Source organism: Coenobita brevimanus, chromosome 110, assembly GCF_032717465.1.
Source record: "Coenobita brevimanus isolate Jiangsu-jjx chromosome 110, ASM3271746v2, whole genome shotgun sequence".
Lineage (NCBI taxonomy): Eukaryota > Metazoa > Arthropoda > Malacostraca > Decapoda > Coenobitidae > Coenobita > Coenobita brevimanus.
Window position 1 is genome coordinate 1,335,813 of NC_137063.1, and position 15,069 is coordinate 1,350,881.

The 15,069-nt window shown below is 43.1% G+C and overlaps 1 protein-coding gene across 1 annotated transcript; it reads right to left on the reverse strand.

The window, feature by feature from the left end:
• Nucleotides 1-1,723: 1,723 nt before the first annotated feature.
• On the reverse strand, nucleotides 1,724-7,456 carry LOC145417400 (putative monocarboxylate transporter 5). Its single transcript, XM_080286078.1, has 6 exons — nucleotides 7,049-7,456; nucleotides 6,605-6,724; nucleotides 5,221-5,491; nucleotides 3,794-4,657; nucleotides 3,124-3,315; nucleotides 1,724-1,947 (listed from the first exon to the last, which is right to left on the reverse strand). Exons 1-6 carry the CDS (start codon nucleotides 7,454-7,456, stop codon nucleotides 1,745-1,747), a joined length of 2,058 nt encoding a protein of 685 aa, XP_080142204.1. The 3' UTR covers nucleotides 1,724-1,744.
• Between the last annotated feature and the right edge of the window lie 7,613 nt (nucleotides 7,457-15,069).

Sequence of the window (15,069 nt, forward strand, 5' to 3'; positions counted from 1 at the left end):
ATTATCTTTCCTCTTCGTAGTCCTTCGTTGTGTGCTTCGTATCTCAAAAACATGAAAATAATAAACATAATTCACGTAACATCTTCCGCTGCTGATGCGGGTGAGGAACTGTGAGAGAATTTTTGCATATGGCTTTACCGTCATCCTCTCTGCTTTGTCAATTTACAGTGTGTTTGGAGATGGCTGACCACATTTCAAAGTGTAATAAACAAATAAATAAATTAATAATGTTGGAAATAATGATGTATCAACATGTATAGCAATTTGTTAGATTTTTTCAGGAGGCAAATTATGTGTTCCTGTGTTCTTTCCAAAATATATATCATTATGGAAGAGGTAGCGTAAAGTCTGAGACGAACAGGTGATCAGTATCAGGTGTTCCTCTTATTACCAAAACAAATTAAGGTATTAGAATGAATAATTTTACAAATTAGAGGTGATTTACAATTTTAATTTCATATATCTACATAAACCCCATTTGCAGCAAGGTAAATATCCAATCAGTAATCATCTTTAATTCATTGTTCAGTATTTCTTATGTACTCTTTGGAGGTAGGTAATCATTTCTTCAGGTAATTCACACTATCCATTTTTTCTCAACAGCCTTTCAGCATTTCTTTTTTAATTAAATATCAGTTAATCTTTAATTTGTCGTTTTATTCGTCCTCCGTATGGATAAACTGTACAGTTAATAAATAATTTAATAAAGTCGCATGAAATATTAAGCACTCACTAACAGACGCACACCATCTCTAACGTAGCAACTCTTAGGCTCCTTTATTATTATTATTATTATTATTATTATTATTATTATTATTACTACATAACATGAATAGAGGTGGACTGGTGGACTGAAAAAACGGGGTGCGAATCCCGGCTGGGGCAGGGAGCAGATTAAGAATTCGAATTTCCTTAAAACAGACATTATAGATCTACCAAAGGGCCCAGCGACATGTAAAAAAAGAAAGAAAAAAAAACACTAGCACCAATACACCAGTCCTTTACGAGACAGCCTTAGTATGTATTCAGTATGGACGGTGGGTGTTGGCGTCGAAGTGGTGACATGGGAAGGTTTGTGGGACGTACTGTAGGAGGACTGTTGGACCTTAGGGATCGGACTGAGAACCCTATCCCCGGAGTCCAACACATTAATCAATAAATAAATAAATAAATAAACAGTAATGAAGATCGAACCAGAAACTCAAATTGACCTTTATATCTCCATTTATTTATTGTCCCTGAAGTTTCTTAACATATTCTCTTTATCTACTTTGTCTTCCACCTCCTGTCTTTTTTCTTTATTCTGTAGTTCCTTTAACCCTCTCTCTTATCCTTTTCTTCCTCCTTTTCTTTTTCTTTAGCTCCCTTTGCCATCCTTTCTCTGCTTTCTCTGCTTTCTGTCTTAACTTTCTTGTCTCTGCTTGTTTCCACTGCCTGCTTCTGCTTTCTTAAATCTTTTCGTCTTCTTCACCTTCCTTTCTCTTTTCTTTTTCTTTCTTTTTTTGTCATTTTCTCATTTTGGCTTCTTATATATCATCATCTTTTACCTTCACCCTCTCTCTCTCTCTCTCTCTCTCTCTCTCTCTCTCTCTCTCTCTCTCTCTCTCTCTCCCTCTATTTTCATATATCTCTTCACCTTCCTGTTTCTACATATTCCAGTTTCTATCTCTGCTGTCTTCTTCATAATCCTTCTTCACTTTCCTGTCTCTGCTTTTTATCTCCTCTCTACCTGCTTTTACCTCCATCATCTCTCCCCTCCCGCCTTCAGGCCTCCAGTCCCCTCCTGCTCCTCTTTCCCCTGCTGAAGCCCCTCCTGCTGCTTCCTCTTAGCGGCGTCGTGCTTAACAGAGGCCGGAAGGAAGAGGAACAGGATGAAGGCCATGATTCCAGTCGACGCGAGGACACAAAACGTTATCCTGTAGCTGCCTGTCACGTCGCGGATCACACCTGTCGGCAGAATCGTCAGGTGAGGTGTGGGAAAAGCAGGGAGGCAGAATTATCAATGGCACAGACTTAGTTACCCCCTTCAATCATTCTTTATTATTATTATTTTTTTTTTTAAATAAGGAACCAACAGCAAAATTATTCCCGCCATCAAAATGTAAATCAGAGCCAAATTCAAGATCGATTCACATATTTACCCCCTTCAATCAGTTTTTTTTAAATAAAGAAGGAACCAAAGGCTAACTTGTTCACTCCAAGAACGTCTATAATAGAGCCAAATTCAAGATCGATTCACTTATTTACCCTTTTCATTTCGTTTTTTTTTTTTTTTCCCAAGAAAGTATATAACAGACCCAATTTCAAGATCGATTCACTTATTTACTGCTTTCAATCAGTTTTTTTTTTTTTTTAATGAAGAAGGACCCAAAGGCTAACTTGTCCCCGCCAAGAAAATACATAATAGACCCAAATTCAAGATCGATTCACTTATTTACCCTTCAATCCGATTTTTAAATAGAGAAGGAACCAAAGGCTAACTTGTCCCCTTCAAGAAAATACAAAACAGAGCCAACTTCAAGACCGGTCCACTACAGTAAAGTTAATTATGGTACAGGAGTATTTAACCTCTCCCATCAGGTACACTAAAGGCAAGATTATTCGTTTAAAATTTCGAGGTAAATTTTCTACTTTTCATTATTGTCCACAGACTCCCTACCAAACCAGACCACAACTTAATCATAAAGTCTCCCAATCCAGCGAAAATATTACCACAAAACACAAGACCCACAGAGAAGGTCAGAAGCAAAATAAGATCCCTCTGAATATTCTTTAGATATTCGAAGAGATGGCACTGAATATTCTTTAGATATTCGAAGAGATGGCACTGAATATTCTTTAGATATTCGAAGAGATGGCACTGAATATTCCTTAGATATTCGGAGAGATGTCAATGAATATTCCTTAGATATTCGGAGACATGGCACTGAATATTCCTTGGATACTCGGGAAGATGTCAATGAATATTCCTTAGATATTCGGAGAGATGTCAATGAATATTCTTTAGATATTCAGAGCGCTTACGTACCTATCAGCGCTTGCAGTTAAGAAATCTTGTAACCCAACGATATTACAAAATTTACAAAGTTTTCTAAGCTGGCGAAGTACTGTTAGGAGACTTACCGAAGAGCGGCCCGGACGCAAAGAGCCACATGCCGATGACGAGGCCAGAGACGCCGAGGATGGCCATGTAGTTCTCTATGCCCATCGTGTCCACCATCACCAGTGGATAGAGGCACATGCACGACCCCACGGCATATCCAATTATCCCTAGCATCATGTTTATCCACACAAACCCCGACACGAACGCGAACACTGCAGGGAGAAGGAGGTCGAGAATGAGGGAAGAAGGTCGAGTCTGAGGGGAAAAGGACGTCCAGACTGAGGGGAGAAGAAGGTTAAGACTAAGGGAAGAAGAAGGTCAAGACTGTGGCTGGAAAAAACTGAGAGATTAAATTTTCAAACAAACCCTTATAGTCAAATTTTCTGTAAACTATTGTGGACTTTACGGCAACAAGAAATAATTTATAAGGAGGTTATTTTCTGTATTTCTCTCTTTGGTTGATCTTTGCTAACAGTAGAGATGGTGACCAAAGATAAGCTGAGAAAGTAAACTGACTGAATATTTCCACAGTAGGCTTGGATATAGAGTACACAAAGAAGAGAGCTTCATACAATTTCCTTTTTTGAATGCTCTCTAGCGAAGACAGATATGGTGAGGAACGCATAAGATGAGACTGAGAAATATGTAACAAAAAGGGCTTCACGCAGTCCATTCTTAGATAACCCTTACCGAAAACAGAGACGGCGAGCAGAGCGCTGTGGAATATGAAGCCCCAGTGAAGCCTAAACCACGGCAGGTCAGCGAGAGGAGAAACTACGATCCTGGATACCAAATTGCACAGGTTGAAGACTGACACAGCCCAGGACGTCTCTTCTTGTGGGTAGCCTTCAAACTCCATGGCAAACGGTATCATCATCATTGTGTTGAAGTAGACGCCGACCATGAAGGCTCCCGCTGCGGAAATTATAATGGCTGACGCGTATCTCAATATCCCAATGTTCCTGAGTACCGTTTTGAATACTTCCTTCACGGTAGTTTTGAGATCAGGTTTGTTCTTCATGGACTTGGCTGGTTCCTTGTTCATCTTTGTTGTTCTTCCCTCAGCATCGTAGTTAGAGATGGTAGTGCTATTTTGTCCAGACTCTTCGCTACGTGTTTTGAGAGGCATTATATCTTTTGCTTCAGTTAGCGCTTTTCTCTCCACTGTCCTCCCGTTTTCTGCATGAACGTGTTTACATTTTCTAACTCCGCTCCTGTCATTCAATTCACTTTCAACATGTATCCTAAGATTCTTGTCCCCTGATTTATTAATCAGAAGTCCTGATTTTCCAGTTGCCTTCTGCTTAGGTCTATGCCAGGCGACGGGATGGAAAACCAGGGCTGCTGCGAAGTTGTTGAGCAGGAAGGCCGAGATGATGATGGTGGCGCCCTTGTAGCCGTACTCCTCCTGCAGGTAGGTGATGACTGGAGGGCCTAGTGTGCCACCTATGCAGATCCCAGCAGTCATGATGGCGTTGGCTCGTCCTAGGAGTCTCTTGAAGTAGTGAGGGATGATGGCAAAGGACACCAGGCAAGACATACCGGACCCCAGACCTAAAGGGACAGAGAGGGATTTTAACACCGTAGAGTTTCTGGACGTTGAAGTCCTCAGTCGTAAGGTGAATTATATTATTTTTTTTATTATTAACCAAAGCATTAAACATGAGAGCTTTAGGTATGCTCAGTTCCCTAAATTTCCGTAGACCTAAATGAAAGTACCTGACGTTAGTTTAAGTAAACACAGAATAGACACCTCACAGCCAAACTATTACTATTTTTCTATTTTCTTCATTGTTTTTGTACTATCATAGTTCACGGCAGACATGCAAGTGCTATAATCTGTACAGAGGCACATTTGAACCTACGACTACTCATATTAATTTTCCTTTGGGTATTTTAGGTTTATTTTCCCACTTAGCTAAATGCCATCTGGTCTGCAGTCCTGTTCCTGAATCAGTGAGAATGTCTGTCTATTAAATTTAAGGATAGAAGGATTGTACGATTTGTATACTTATGCAAATCCTCTCTCTCTCTCTCTCTCTCTCTCTCTCTCTCTCTCTCTCTCTCTCTCTCTCTCTCTCTCTCTCTCTCTCTCTCTCTCTCTCTCGCCAACTAACCCGAGAGGAAAGAGTGCGAGAAGAAGAGGTAGGCGGCGCTGGTGGCGAAGGCGGAGGCCCCTAACCCAGCCACAAAAAACACACTCCCGATTAACCCCACGATCCTCCAGCCGAAGTGTTCCACCAGGGAGCCCCCTAGAAGGTTGGCGGCGCTCCACAAGAAGGCCTCGGTGTTGTAGATGCCCGCCACGACCGCTGAGGACGCCCCCTCCCGGTTAAGGAAGCCCAGGAAGAGGATGCTGAAGCAGTTGGTCATTATGCCGACGGAAACCTGAGGAAGGAGAGGTAGGTTCGGGAAAAGATTGTCTGTACTAAAACAAGGAAGACTAGCGTTGCGCCCCTGTTACGGAAGACTCTCCCTAATATCTTTTCGTAAGCGATTTATTTTGCTTATTGCACATCACCACTGCATAAGTAAAGTGCAAAAGGATGTTAGCCAGCCATACCCAAAAATAAATCGCTAAGGAAGAGGTGCAAGGGATTCTACCTACCCAACGGGAAAACGGGTCTTGGAGTGCATGGTGTACTAAATTAGACTGTACAGCATACAGGGATGAGATGATGAATGGTGAGTGTGACATTAATAAGGTAAGGCAAGGTAGGTGGTGAATAGAAAAGGGGAAAGAAGGGAGAAAGGGAGGAAGAAGGGAGAGTAGGAAGGGAGAGAGGGAAGAAGGGAGCGTAGGAGAGAGAGAGGGAGAAGGGAGAAGCTAGGGGAACCTCATAAAATTTTGGTCGTATAGACTGCATTTCACGGCATTGTATGATCTAAAGTGTTCAGTGTTTTAAGTAGGTGATTCAAAAAAAACTAAGGGAAGAAAATACACACACACACACACACACACACACACACACACACACACGCACGCACGCACTCACACGCACGCACGCACACACACACACACACACACACACACACACACACACACACACACACACACACACACGTAGGCACATCCTATCCCATCCCTCATTCACAGTCAAAGTAGATACGGTCACACACACACACACACACACACACACACACACACACACACAAACACGTAGGCACATCCTATCCCATCCCTCATTCACAGTCAAAGTAGATACGGTCACACACACACACACACACACACACACACACAAACACGTAGGCACATCCTATCCCATCCCTCATTCACAGTCAAAGTAGATACGGTCACACACACACACACACACACACACACACACACACACACACAAACACGTAGGCACATCCTATCCCATCCCTCATTCACAGTCAAAGTAGATACGGTCACACACACACACACACACACACACACACACACACACACACACACACACACACACACACACACACACACACACACACACACACACGCACGCACGCACACACACAACTCACCATGACCATGAAAGTGCCAAGAAGGACAGCATAGGCCCAACCCCCATCTAAGGCCTCACTCGCAGCCCCATCGCCTCCACTGTCCTCTTTTACCTCACTATTTCGCTCCACATCCTTTTCCTGCCACTTATTTCCTTCATGCACTTTATCTTCTTGCTCCTCATCCCTTTCTTTCTCCTCATCCTTCTCTTTCTGCTCATCCTTCCGTCTTCCTTGTTGCTCCTTCCCTTCATCCTGCATTTGATATTTACTGCTTTCTTGACTTAGGAGTTCCTTTTCTTGGCCGTTTCTCCCCTCTTGCCTAGTGATCTCATCTGCCTCTTGGCAATTTCTTTCTTCTTGCCTCATGAGCTCCCTCTCCTCAGCCACGCATGTCCCTAATTCTTCAGCTTTACCTCTAAATGTCGTTCGATTAAAAGCATCCTTCTTATCCGTCAGTCTTGCTTGCTCAGAAACCTCCTTATCAGCCTTATCAGAAACCCTACGCGTCCCTCCAACACCACAAGAATGCCCGGAGTATATCACGCCCGGTCTCGTAGTTTCAGTCGTCTTATCTTCCATCTCAGCCTGAAGGTGGAAGTCTGGCTCTCGTTCCGCGTCTTCATTAATTAATCTTGTTACCTGTGTGTCACCTTCCACCTTAGCCTGAGCCTCGGATAAGTCTGTGTCATGATCCTTGCCCCCAGTGTCGAATTTCTCAGTGACATCTTCCAGCTTGGCACGAACAAGAGGAAAGCTTGTGTTTTGAGCCACGTCTTCAGTGTCATTTTTGTCAATCTTGCGAAGAGCTAGAGGAACCACAGTGCTGCCTTGACCACCCTTGCACGTCTCTGAAAGGCTGAAGAAAGACATGTTTGCTAAGTTTTAAGATTAAGTGATTTTTTTTGCCTTGGTTGAGGTTGGACACTGTTTTTCGTCCCCTGTGCTTCCCTAGTCCTGTTTCTTGAGTCCTCCCAGCCAGTGTACTAGTGGAAATGAAAGTGGAGATGATGATTTTCTTGGTTTTATGTCCAAGATCCCACCTTTTCTTTTCTTGTGGGGGAGAGGAGGAGGTTGGGGGCTTGTGGGTTTACAGTGTCACGCTTTCCCAGTACTTATGACTGTGTTTTATTTCTCAAGTTAGCCCAAAAATCTGAAAATTAATTGTTTCTGGCTGATACTGCCCTTTAAACACATGGAAGCTTTGTTTTAATACCGTCGCTAGGTTAATGTATCTTTTTTTTTTTTAAATGCTTTCAGACGAATTTTTTTGAGTTGCTGAGAAACTTTAAGAACTAGGGAGGCTAAACACAGTCTTCTTCACCGCCAGGGCAGCTTTTTTTAAGCTGAGTAAAATGCGTGATAGTGACAATGATAAAATACGAACAGACGACACGGTTCCGAATACGTCGTTTCTCTCTGTAAGTACACCCGGGGAGAGTGTAGAGGGAGAGTTGTGCCTTAGAAGAGCGGGGAGGAGCCACTGGTGAAAAATGGAGCACGGAGGAGAGAAGGACGACGTGAGCAGAGGGATACGGAGGGACAGGGAGGGAAAGGAGGGATGGTGAAAGATGCGGAGCGAGCAAGGGGAAGGGTGGGAGCGAGGGAGGGAATGGGTGTGCAGGGGTATGGAGAGAAGAGAGGGAGGGAAAGGGTGAGAGGGAGGGAAAGGGAGGGGTAAGGAGGGAGCAAGGTTAAGGGGAGGGATAGGGGGGAGAAAGGATGAGAGGAGGGAACACACCCCTAGTATGTCAAGTGTATATATAGATAAAGTAACAAAGGATGAAAGTAATGGAAGGGATTGCAAGAGATAAATGGGAACTGAAGATTTGAAGAGGAAAGGAATTTGGGATGGGAGTACAAAGGAGTACAAAAAACACTTTACCCCAACACTAACAACAACAACAACTGCTACTACTGCTACTCTCATATTACACCTACACTATTTTTTGTTTCTCTTTCTGTATCTTCTTGGCCAAATCTCTTCTCATTTTTCACGAACCATCCTATTAAAAAGAAAGAGAGAGAGAGAGAGAGAGCAAGAACAAGCATAGAAATTACGTCACCCTATTGTTAGGTGTTTATGATATATTGTAACGATGACGCGTAGGGCCTGTAAAAGGAGAGAGAGAGAGAGAGAGAGAGAGAAAGAAAGCAATATTGTTATCCTTCCACCCCTCCATGCACACACTTCCAACAATAGTAACCTGGCACAAGTGAATGCTGCAACATTCAGTTTGAAATGTCATGCCACAACATTTTGGGGTTTACGAGCTGCAAGAGAGAGAGAGAGAGAGAGAGAGAGAGAGAGAGGGAGAGAGAGGAGTAAGGTTGTGTAATAAAGCTGTACCGTTGAGTCTTCGAGAGATTAAAGAAAATGCTGATAGGGGTGACTTGTGTTTTTGTGGTGGTCTGGGGTGCCATAATGTGTTTGTTACTGGGTGCTACTAGAGAGAGAGAGAGAGAGAGAGAGAGAGAGAGAGATCAGTGTGTAACGTGATGCAATAGAGATGTAATTGAGTAGAAAAATGCATAGGACAGTTCAAGCAGAAGGGTTGATATGTGTATGAAAACAACCTACTAAAATCGACCTTACGTGAACTTGTGCAGAGACGTGCTATGAGAGAGACAGAGACAGAGACAGAGACAGAGACAGAGATTGTTACATAAGACTTCGCAGTTTCATAGATATACAGACCACTCAGAAGTTACTGTCCCAAAGAGGCGGTCCACTGTCATTTACAATATATGGTATAATTACATCTTTGTCATAAGTAAAAAAAAAAATAGTTAAGCTGAGAAAGACACACACACACACACACACACACACACACACACACACACACACACACAGGATGACTGTATCAAGAGCTAAAACCGGTAAAAACGGGATGGAATTTGACGAGAGAGAGAGAGAGAGAAGCGGGTGTGGTACAGAAGGGAAGGAATGACAAAAGAAACATGAAGCCTCTTTATTGTCAGGTCAGATCTTTGTCAGCAGGCAAAATTAGTTTAACCTCATCAGAACAAGGACGTAACTGATGCATTTATTCTGGCTGCAGTGTTTGTGTTAAGTGGGTGCGTAAGAGGCATAGTGGTATTTAAGGCAGGCTGCAAATTAATGTTGCTTTTGTGGATGCAGTGTGTATGGGGGAGCATGCAGAGGAAGAGTGGGATAGGATTAATCTTGCTGGTGCTTCTCTTGAGTGTGTGGAATTTTGTTGTTTGAGGGACATGGTATAGGCTGTTATAATGGAGGTGAGGCTGGAGCTAACTCAGTGACAAGGGTGGATAGAAGTTCAGGGAGTTGTTGACCCTTCCGACACTGATAGGGCTCTCTCTCCATGCTAAGGTGTCTTTGTGTGCAGCATGTGGAGTGTAATGCTGTACGATGGCGGGACATGGGCAGTAAAGGAGAAGGATATTCGTAGGCTCAAGTGCACAGAAATGATAATGTTTAGGTAGATGTAAAGTGCGTCCTTGAATGATAGGCCTGGAGGGTTAGACTGAAAATGAAGAGCTGAGGGAAAGGCTGGGACTTGAATGTATTAGTGTTGTGATGAAAAGGGGTAGACTGTGATGGTTTGGGCATGTGGAAAGGAAGGAGGATGACAACCGAGTGCAGAGGGTGAAAGACGTGAACGTTGAGGGTAGAGTTGCGAAAGGCAGCCCGAAAAACACTTGGAACGAAGTCCTTGAGTGTGACCTCAAGAATCAAGAACTGACTAAAGAAGTAACTGGTGATCAAGCAGCGCAGAAAGCCGCCATTAGGTGACAACGGCCGGCGCAATTAAGCAATCTGGGGCCTTTGTTAACGAACTAGCGAAACATTAAACGATATATTCCCCTGATGATAGCAAGGATGCAACATTAAATAAGCCGCTTGGTTAAAGAGGTTTGTGTATTTCTTCTTCAACGGGGTGATCTATTATGTTGAGCTTCTAAGTCTCATCTGTGGCAGGGGAGATTGAGTCAGTCTTACAGTGTCCACCCTGCATCATTTTCTACTTCCCATAACCCATCTCATGCTTTGTAATGTCCTTTCTTTTTTACGTTCACTAATTGCATGGTTGAATACTCATTTATGGAGCAGCCAGATTATTAGCACTCCTCACGCCAGCAAAGTAAATCATCTCCGTAATTTTCTTTTTAATGCAAGGAAGAAGGAATCAAAGGCAAGAAGACAACATGGCGCACACACCGACTCACAATTCCTGGAAGCCATTTCTTACTCAAACACGCAGCAACCCCTTCACTGCTAATTTCTTACTTTCCATTGTATATCTCAATGTCAGACAAGTTTACTAAGCTCAAAAACTTTCGAGACACCAAAAATTTTTCAAAACTCTGATGATGAACGTGTAGGGCGAGAATAAGAAATTTCGTATTATGCTGGATGATTTGAAAATGCCGCCTCCCACGAAACGAGCCCGGCAGTGTTTTGTGTTGCGGGTACGGCTGGGTCTGGCCGTGGCAGTGGGAGTAGGACACAAATACAGGGGCCGTCCTCGCAACACACGAAAAATCACCCGGAGGAGTGGAAGAAGAGCGCCATCTTTGGACCATCCTCTACTTTGACTAAGCGACGGACTTTTTCTTTAATTTGTAGTTCATCGTAGCCAAAAGATTAATTCCTTACTGCTGCAACATAAAGATAGATTAATAGATAAATAGACAGTACACACAGGTAAACACACGTAAAGGTGAACAAACTTATTTCATGTGCCTGAGATGCAACGTTGTGCAAGATGGTGATGGAGCGTGCCACTGAGATAAGGAGGGATTGTTTTCAAGGATGACGGGAGAGAGAGAGAGAGAGAGAGAGAGAGAGAGCCTGTGTGTGAGTGTATATTTTTGTTCTCTGTGTGTGTGGGGGGGGGGAGAAGTAATACATGGAGAAAAACTAAAATAAATCTTTTCTGGTTGTCTCCAGCTGAAGATACCCTTGCATCATGATTACAGAAAATGACCACTCACGCACCACTCCCTTGTCAGGCCTACGACACGACAGAGAGAAACTGCAGTGAAATAAACGAGAAACATGAAACCAATGATGACAGTGACACAGCATCAGGCAAAGTTACCAAGTCGGGAGGCTCTATGATATTGCTAGAAACACATACTTCCAGAAATCACTCATGTAATACCAAAATCTTTAGAATATTGCGAAAACATTGAAAATTTCTAGAATACCACTGGATTTCATACCACATGCTTTCAAAATTTGGCGCTAAATTCATTGTGGAAGCTGTAGATCTGTCTCGAAAAACGCTAAATCAGCAACTTCAGCAGCTTGACGACGCTACACACATGGACCACACGTGACGCCAAGTCTAACCCCTTAACCCCTTCGTGACGGTGACGTGGCCCTGGAGAGAGACGCCCTCACTCGGTGGCACACACACACATACACACACACACACACACACACACACACATCAGCTTAACACTCCTTCCCAGCACACTCCTACCGTCCTCAGTGCCAAACCTTTCAAAGTCTCCTATGTTACAGCTCTTTGATAGAATATTACCGAGCGTATGCAGCAATACTAAGAGAACTATTGGGCCTAAAATGCTAATGAAAGTAAATATGAGCTGTACTGTATGGTTGTGAGATATATAAATGCAAATAATTATATACAACACGTAGTTCAATGCACAATACTGCAAACTTCTAGAGAAAAAAATCTAAGTTAGTTTCCTCACAGCTTTAATAGATTCACCAAATTTTGCGCCAAAATATTTTTTTCATTCATTGCCAGACGCCATGTATCCCAAACGGGGTGGCCAAGGGCTTAGAGTTAATTGTTTTAAAGGGAGGGGCACTAATCCTCCACCAACCCCACTTGACACGTAGGGATGCCAACAGCATCTGGTGTTCCCAGGCGGTCACCCATCCAAGTACTAACCAGACCCAACACAGGAAATAATTTACAATAAAGACTGGAGTTAAACTTGTAACTGTATTAATGATACGAAGATATATTACTTTCCAGTGGTATTCGAGGGTCAAGCTGCCTGGACCGAAGATTTCCCGAAGATTTGAAGGTTGTGAGGAGTGGTAAAGCGATGCCTTGGGGGCCCATCCCGGGAATGTCTCGTGCTGAGCTAATCTCCGACACCTGAACTGACGTGGCTTCGAAAACAAAAGATTGGTTTCAGTGAGTTTGAATTTTCGTAGAATATTCGTCCACTGGGTAGTTCAAAAGTTGATGTCCAAGATAAAAACTGTTATTGTGAGTTTTTATGCCGTGTTTCACTCTTATATGGTAGTGTATTCAGTTTTGCATTTACAGTGACGAAAAATTACTTATCTGAAGCCCAGTGGTGCACAAATCTTCAATAAACACGGCAAACAATTCCATATAGCAACGCCCCCTCATCCCCATTGCACATAGCCCAGCGATCCTGCATTCACTACCAAGAAACACAGAATTGAATCCGTCCTGTCAGACTGTATTGTTTCCTGCAAAAATCTCTCGTCGGGAAGAAAACTGGATGTGGGATGCTGAGCAGTGCTGGAAGAAGCGCGCGCTCGTCTGTGTGTGTGTGTGTGTGTGTGTGTGTGTGTGTGTGTGTGTGTGTGTGTGTGTGTGTGTGTGAAGCGCACAAATAGTGTAAACTTTCTTTTTCAGCCGCAGTATGCACAGACACCATTTTCAGCACATGTGCCCAAGTGTTACATTGCTGTTGAGAAAAGCTTCATTATTCTCAGTCACGATCCTTGTTATGCATCTCCTGCTTTTCGTTCTTCATGTCACGTCCATATTATATACTTTCTCTCAATTCTTCCATCCTTATATCTCGATCATATTATAAACGTATACTTTCAGCTCTACCTTCCTTACATATCGCTTTCTATAATGGTTACCTACTTGCTTTCAGTACTTATTACCCCAGAAGTCTTTATACTGATGGACTGGAAAGCATTAGAAGTATCTTGAAAATATGATCTGGTTATATGGAGAGGATGGTAATTGAGATATTGACTATTCGAGTGTATGTGAGTGAGGTGGGGTTGGGAGAGGAAAGGGGAGACCAAGGATGAGATGAGGGATGGTGTGGAAAGGTATATGAGAGAGGGCGGTGTGAGAAGGAGAAAAGGCAGCTTGATGACATGGGACAGGGTGACATGGAGGTGTGTGAGACAGAGAGAGAGAGAGAGAGAGAGGGGGGGAGGGTCATTGTTGCACCTATTAATCACCAAAACCACCACCAATACCGTCACTCTCCTAACTACCCCCACGGGGTTAATTGTGCCTTGCTTTAATTAACACCTGTAAACCTTTATTTTTTGCTGTTACCTATTTCATTCGCATCGGAGGTTTTTCAAAGGGAAGGGGTTGGATAAGGCCTTCATTAGCTCCTTGGTTTTAATGGGTGCTTGTAAAGTTGGATAATATCGTATGGATGTAATAAGCATGAAATAGGACAGCGAGTTGAACGGATGATATCAAAGTTCGTAGGTGTCAGCCAACATCAATTACCAAGCCAATCATAGCTCACCTTCCCCCCTTTCCCTGGCCCTGACTTCTACCTCTGTCATCGTGATCTATTTCGTACTGAATTCACTGTCTGACGCTGCATCACATTAGGAGTGCCCTCAACAACAGCAGGTCACATCCTTGTTCACAATCATCAACAACCAACTCTCCCATTATTGGCTTTGATTAATCAGCTTAGACTACTCTCTCTCTCTCTCTCTCTCTCTCTCTCTCTCTCTCTCTCTCTCTCTCTCTCTCTCTCTCTCTCTCTCTCGTCACAAACACCTTAGTCATTCCCTCTTCTCATTCTCACTCTACCTCTCCTTCCACCTGCAAAATGAAACATCCTCCTAATCATTTTTTCAAAAGTTATGATCACATATACGAGGTCCGATTGAAAAGTATCCGACCTACAGCTGGTAGGAAAAGACAAGTTTACTGAGGTCAGGCTTTAACCCTTTCAAAGTAGGCCTATGCCCCTTGGGACTCAACACAGCCCTGCGGTCCTTCCGTCACTGGAAACATTTTGCCAAATCATTTGGGATTGCCAACAAGATCTCGGTTGCATTTGTCTCTCTCATTTGTGTTCTCAAATCTCAATCTTTCAATGGCACCTTCAGTTTAAGAAATAGACAAAAGTCGCAGGGCGCCATGTCAGGAGAGTAGGGAGCCTGCCGAACCTGTGTGATCTTGTATTTGGCCAAAATATCCTGGATGAGATAGGATGAGTGGATTGGAGCATTGTTGTCGTGGAGCTGCCAGTAGTTGTGTAACAAATATATAATGAATATACAGTATAAAGGTGGCCATCGGAAAATCAGTATCGACACGTTGTTAGTTATCAACAATCATCTTAGGAATGCCACCTCCGTCACGAGGGAGACCTGTATAGGGTTTTATGGGGGTTATACCCCTTGTATAGGAGTTGAGGGAAATAGTACGGTATTATCTGAAAAAATGCTTTATCCGATGGGGCCTTAGCTGAATTATGATGGATAAATG

Excerpts from the sequence above, each read along its gene's own strand:
- LOC145417400 (XM_080286078.1), bottom strand. The coding sequence starts at position 7,456 with ATGTCTTTCTTCAGCCTTTCAGAGACGTGCAAGGGTGGTCAAGGCAGC. Across the intron at positions 5,492-6,604 it reads TTGGCACTTTCATGGTCATG|GTTTCCGTCGGCATAATGAC; the intron begins GTGAGTTGTGTG and ends CTCCTTCCTCAG. Across the intron at positions 3,316-3,793 it reads GCTCGCCGTCTCTGTTTTCG|TGTTCGCGTTCGTGTCGGGG; the intron begins GTAAGGGTTATC and ends TTCTCCCTGCAG.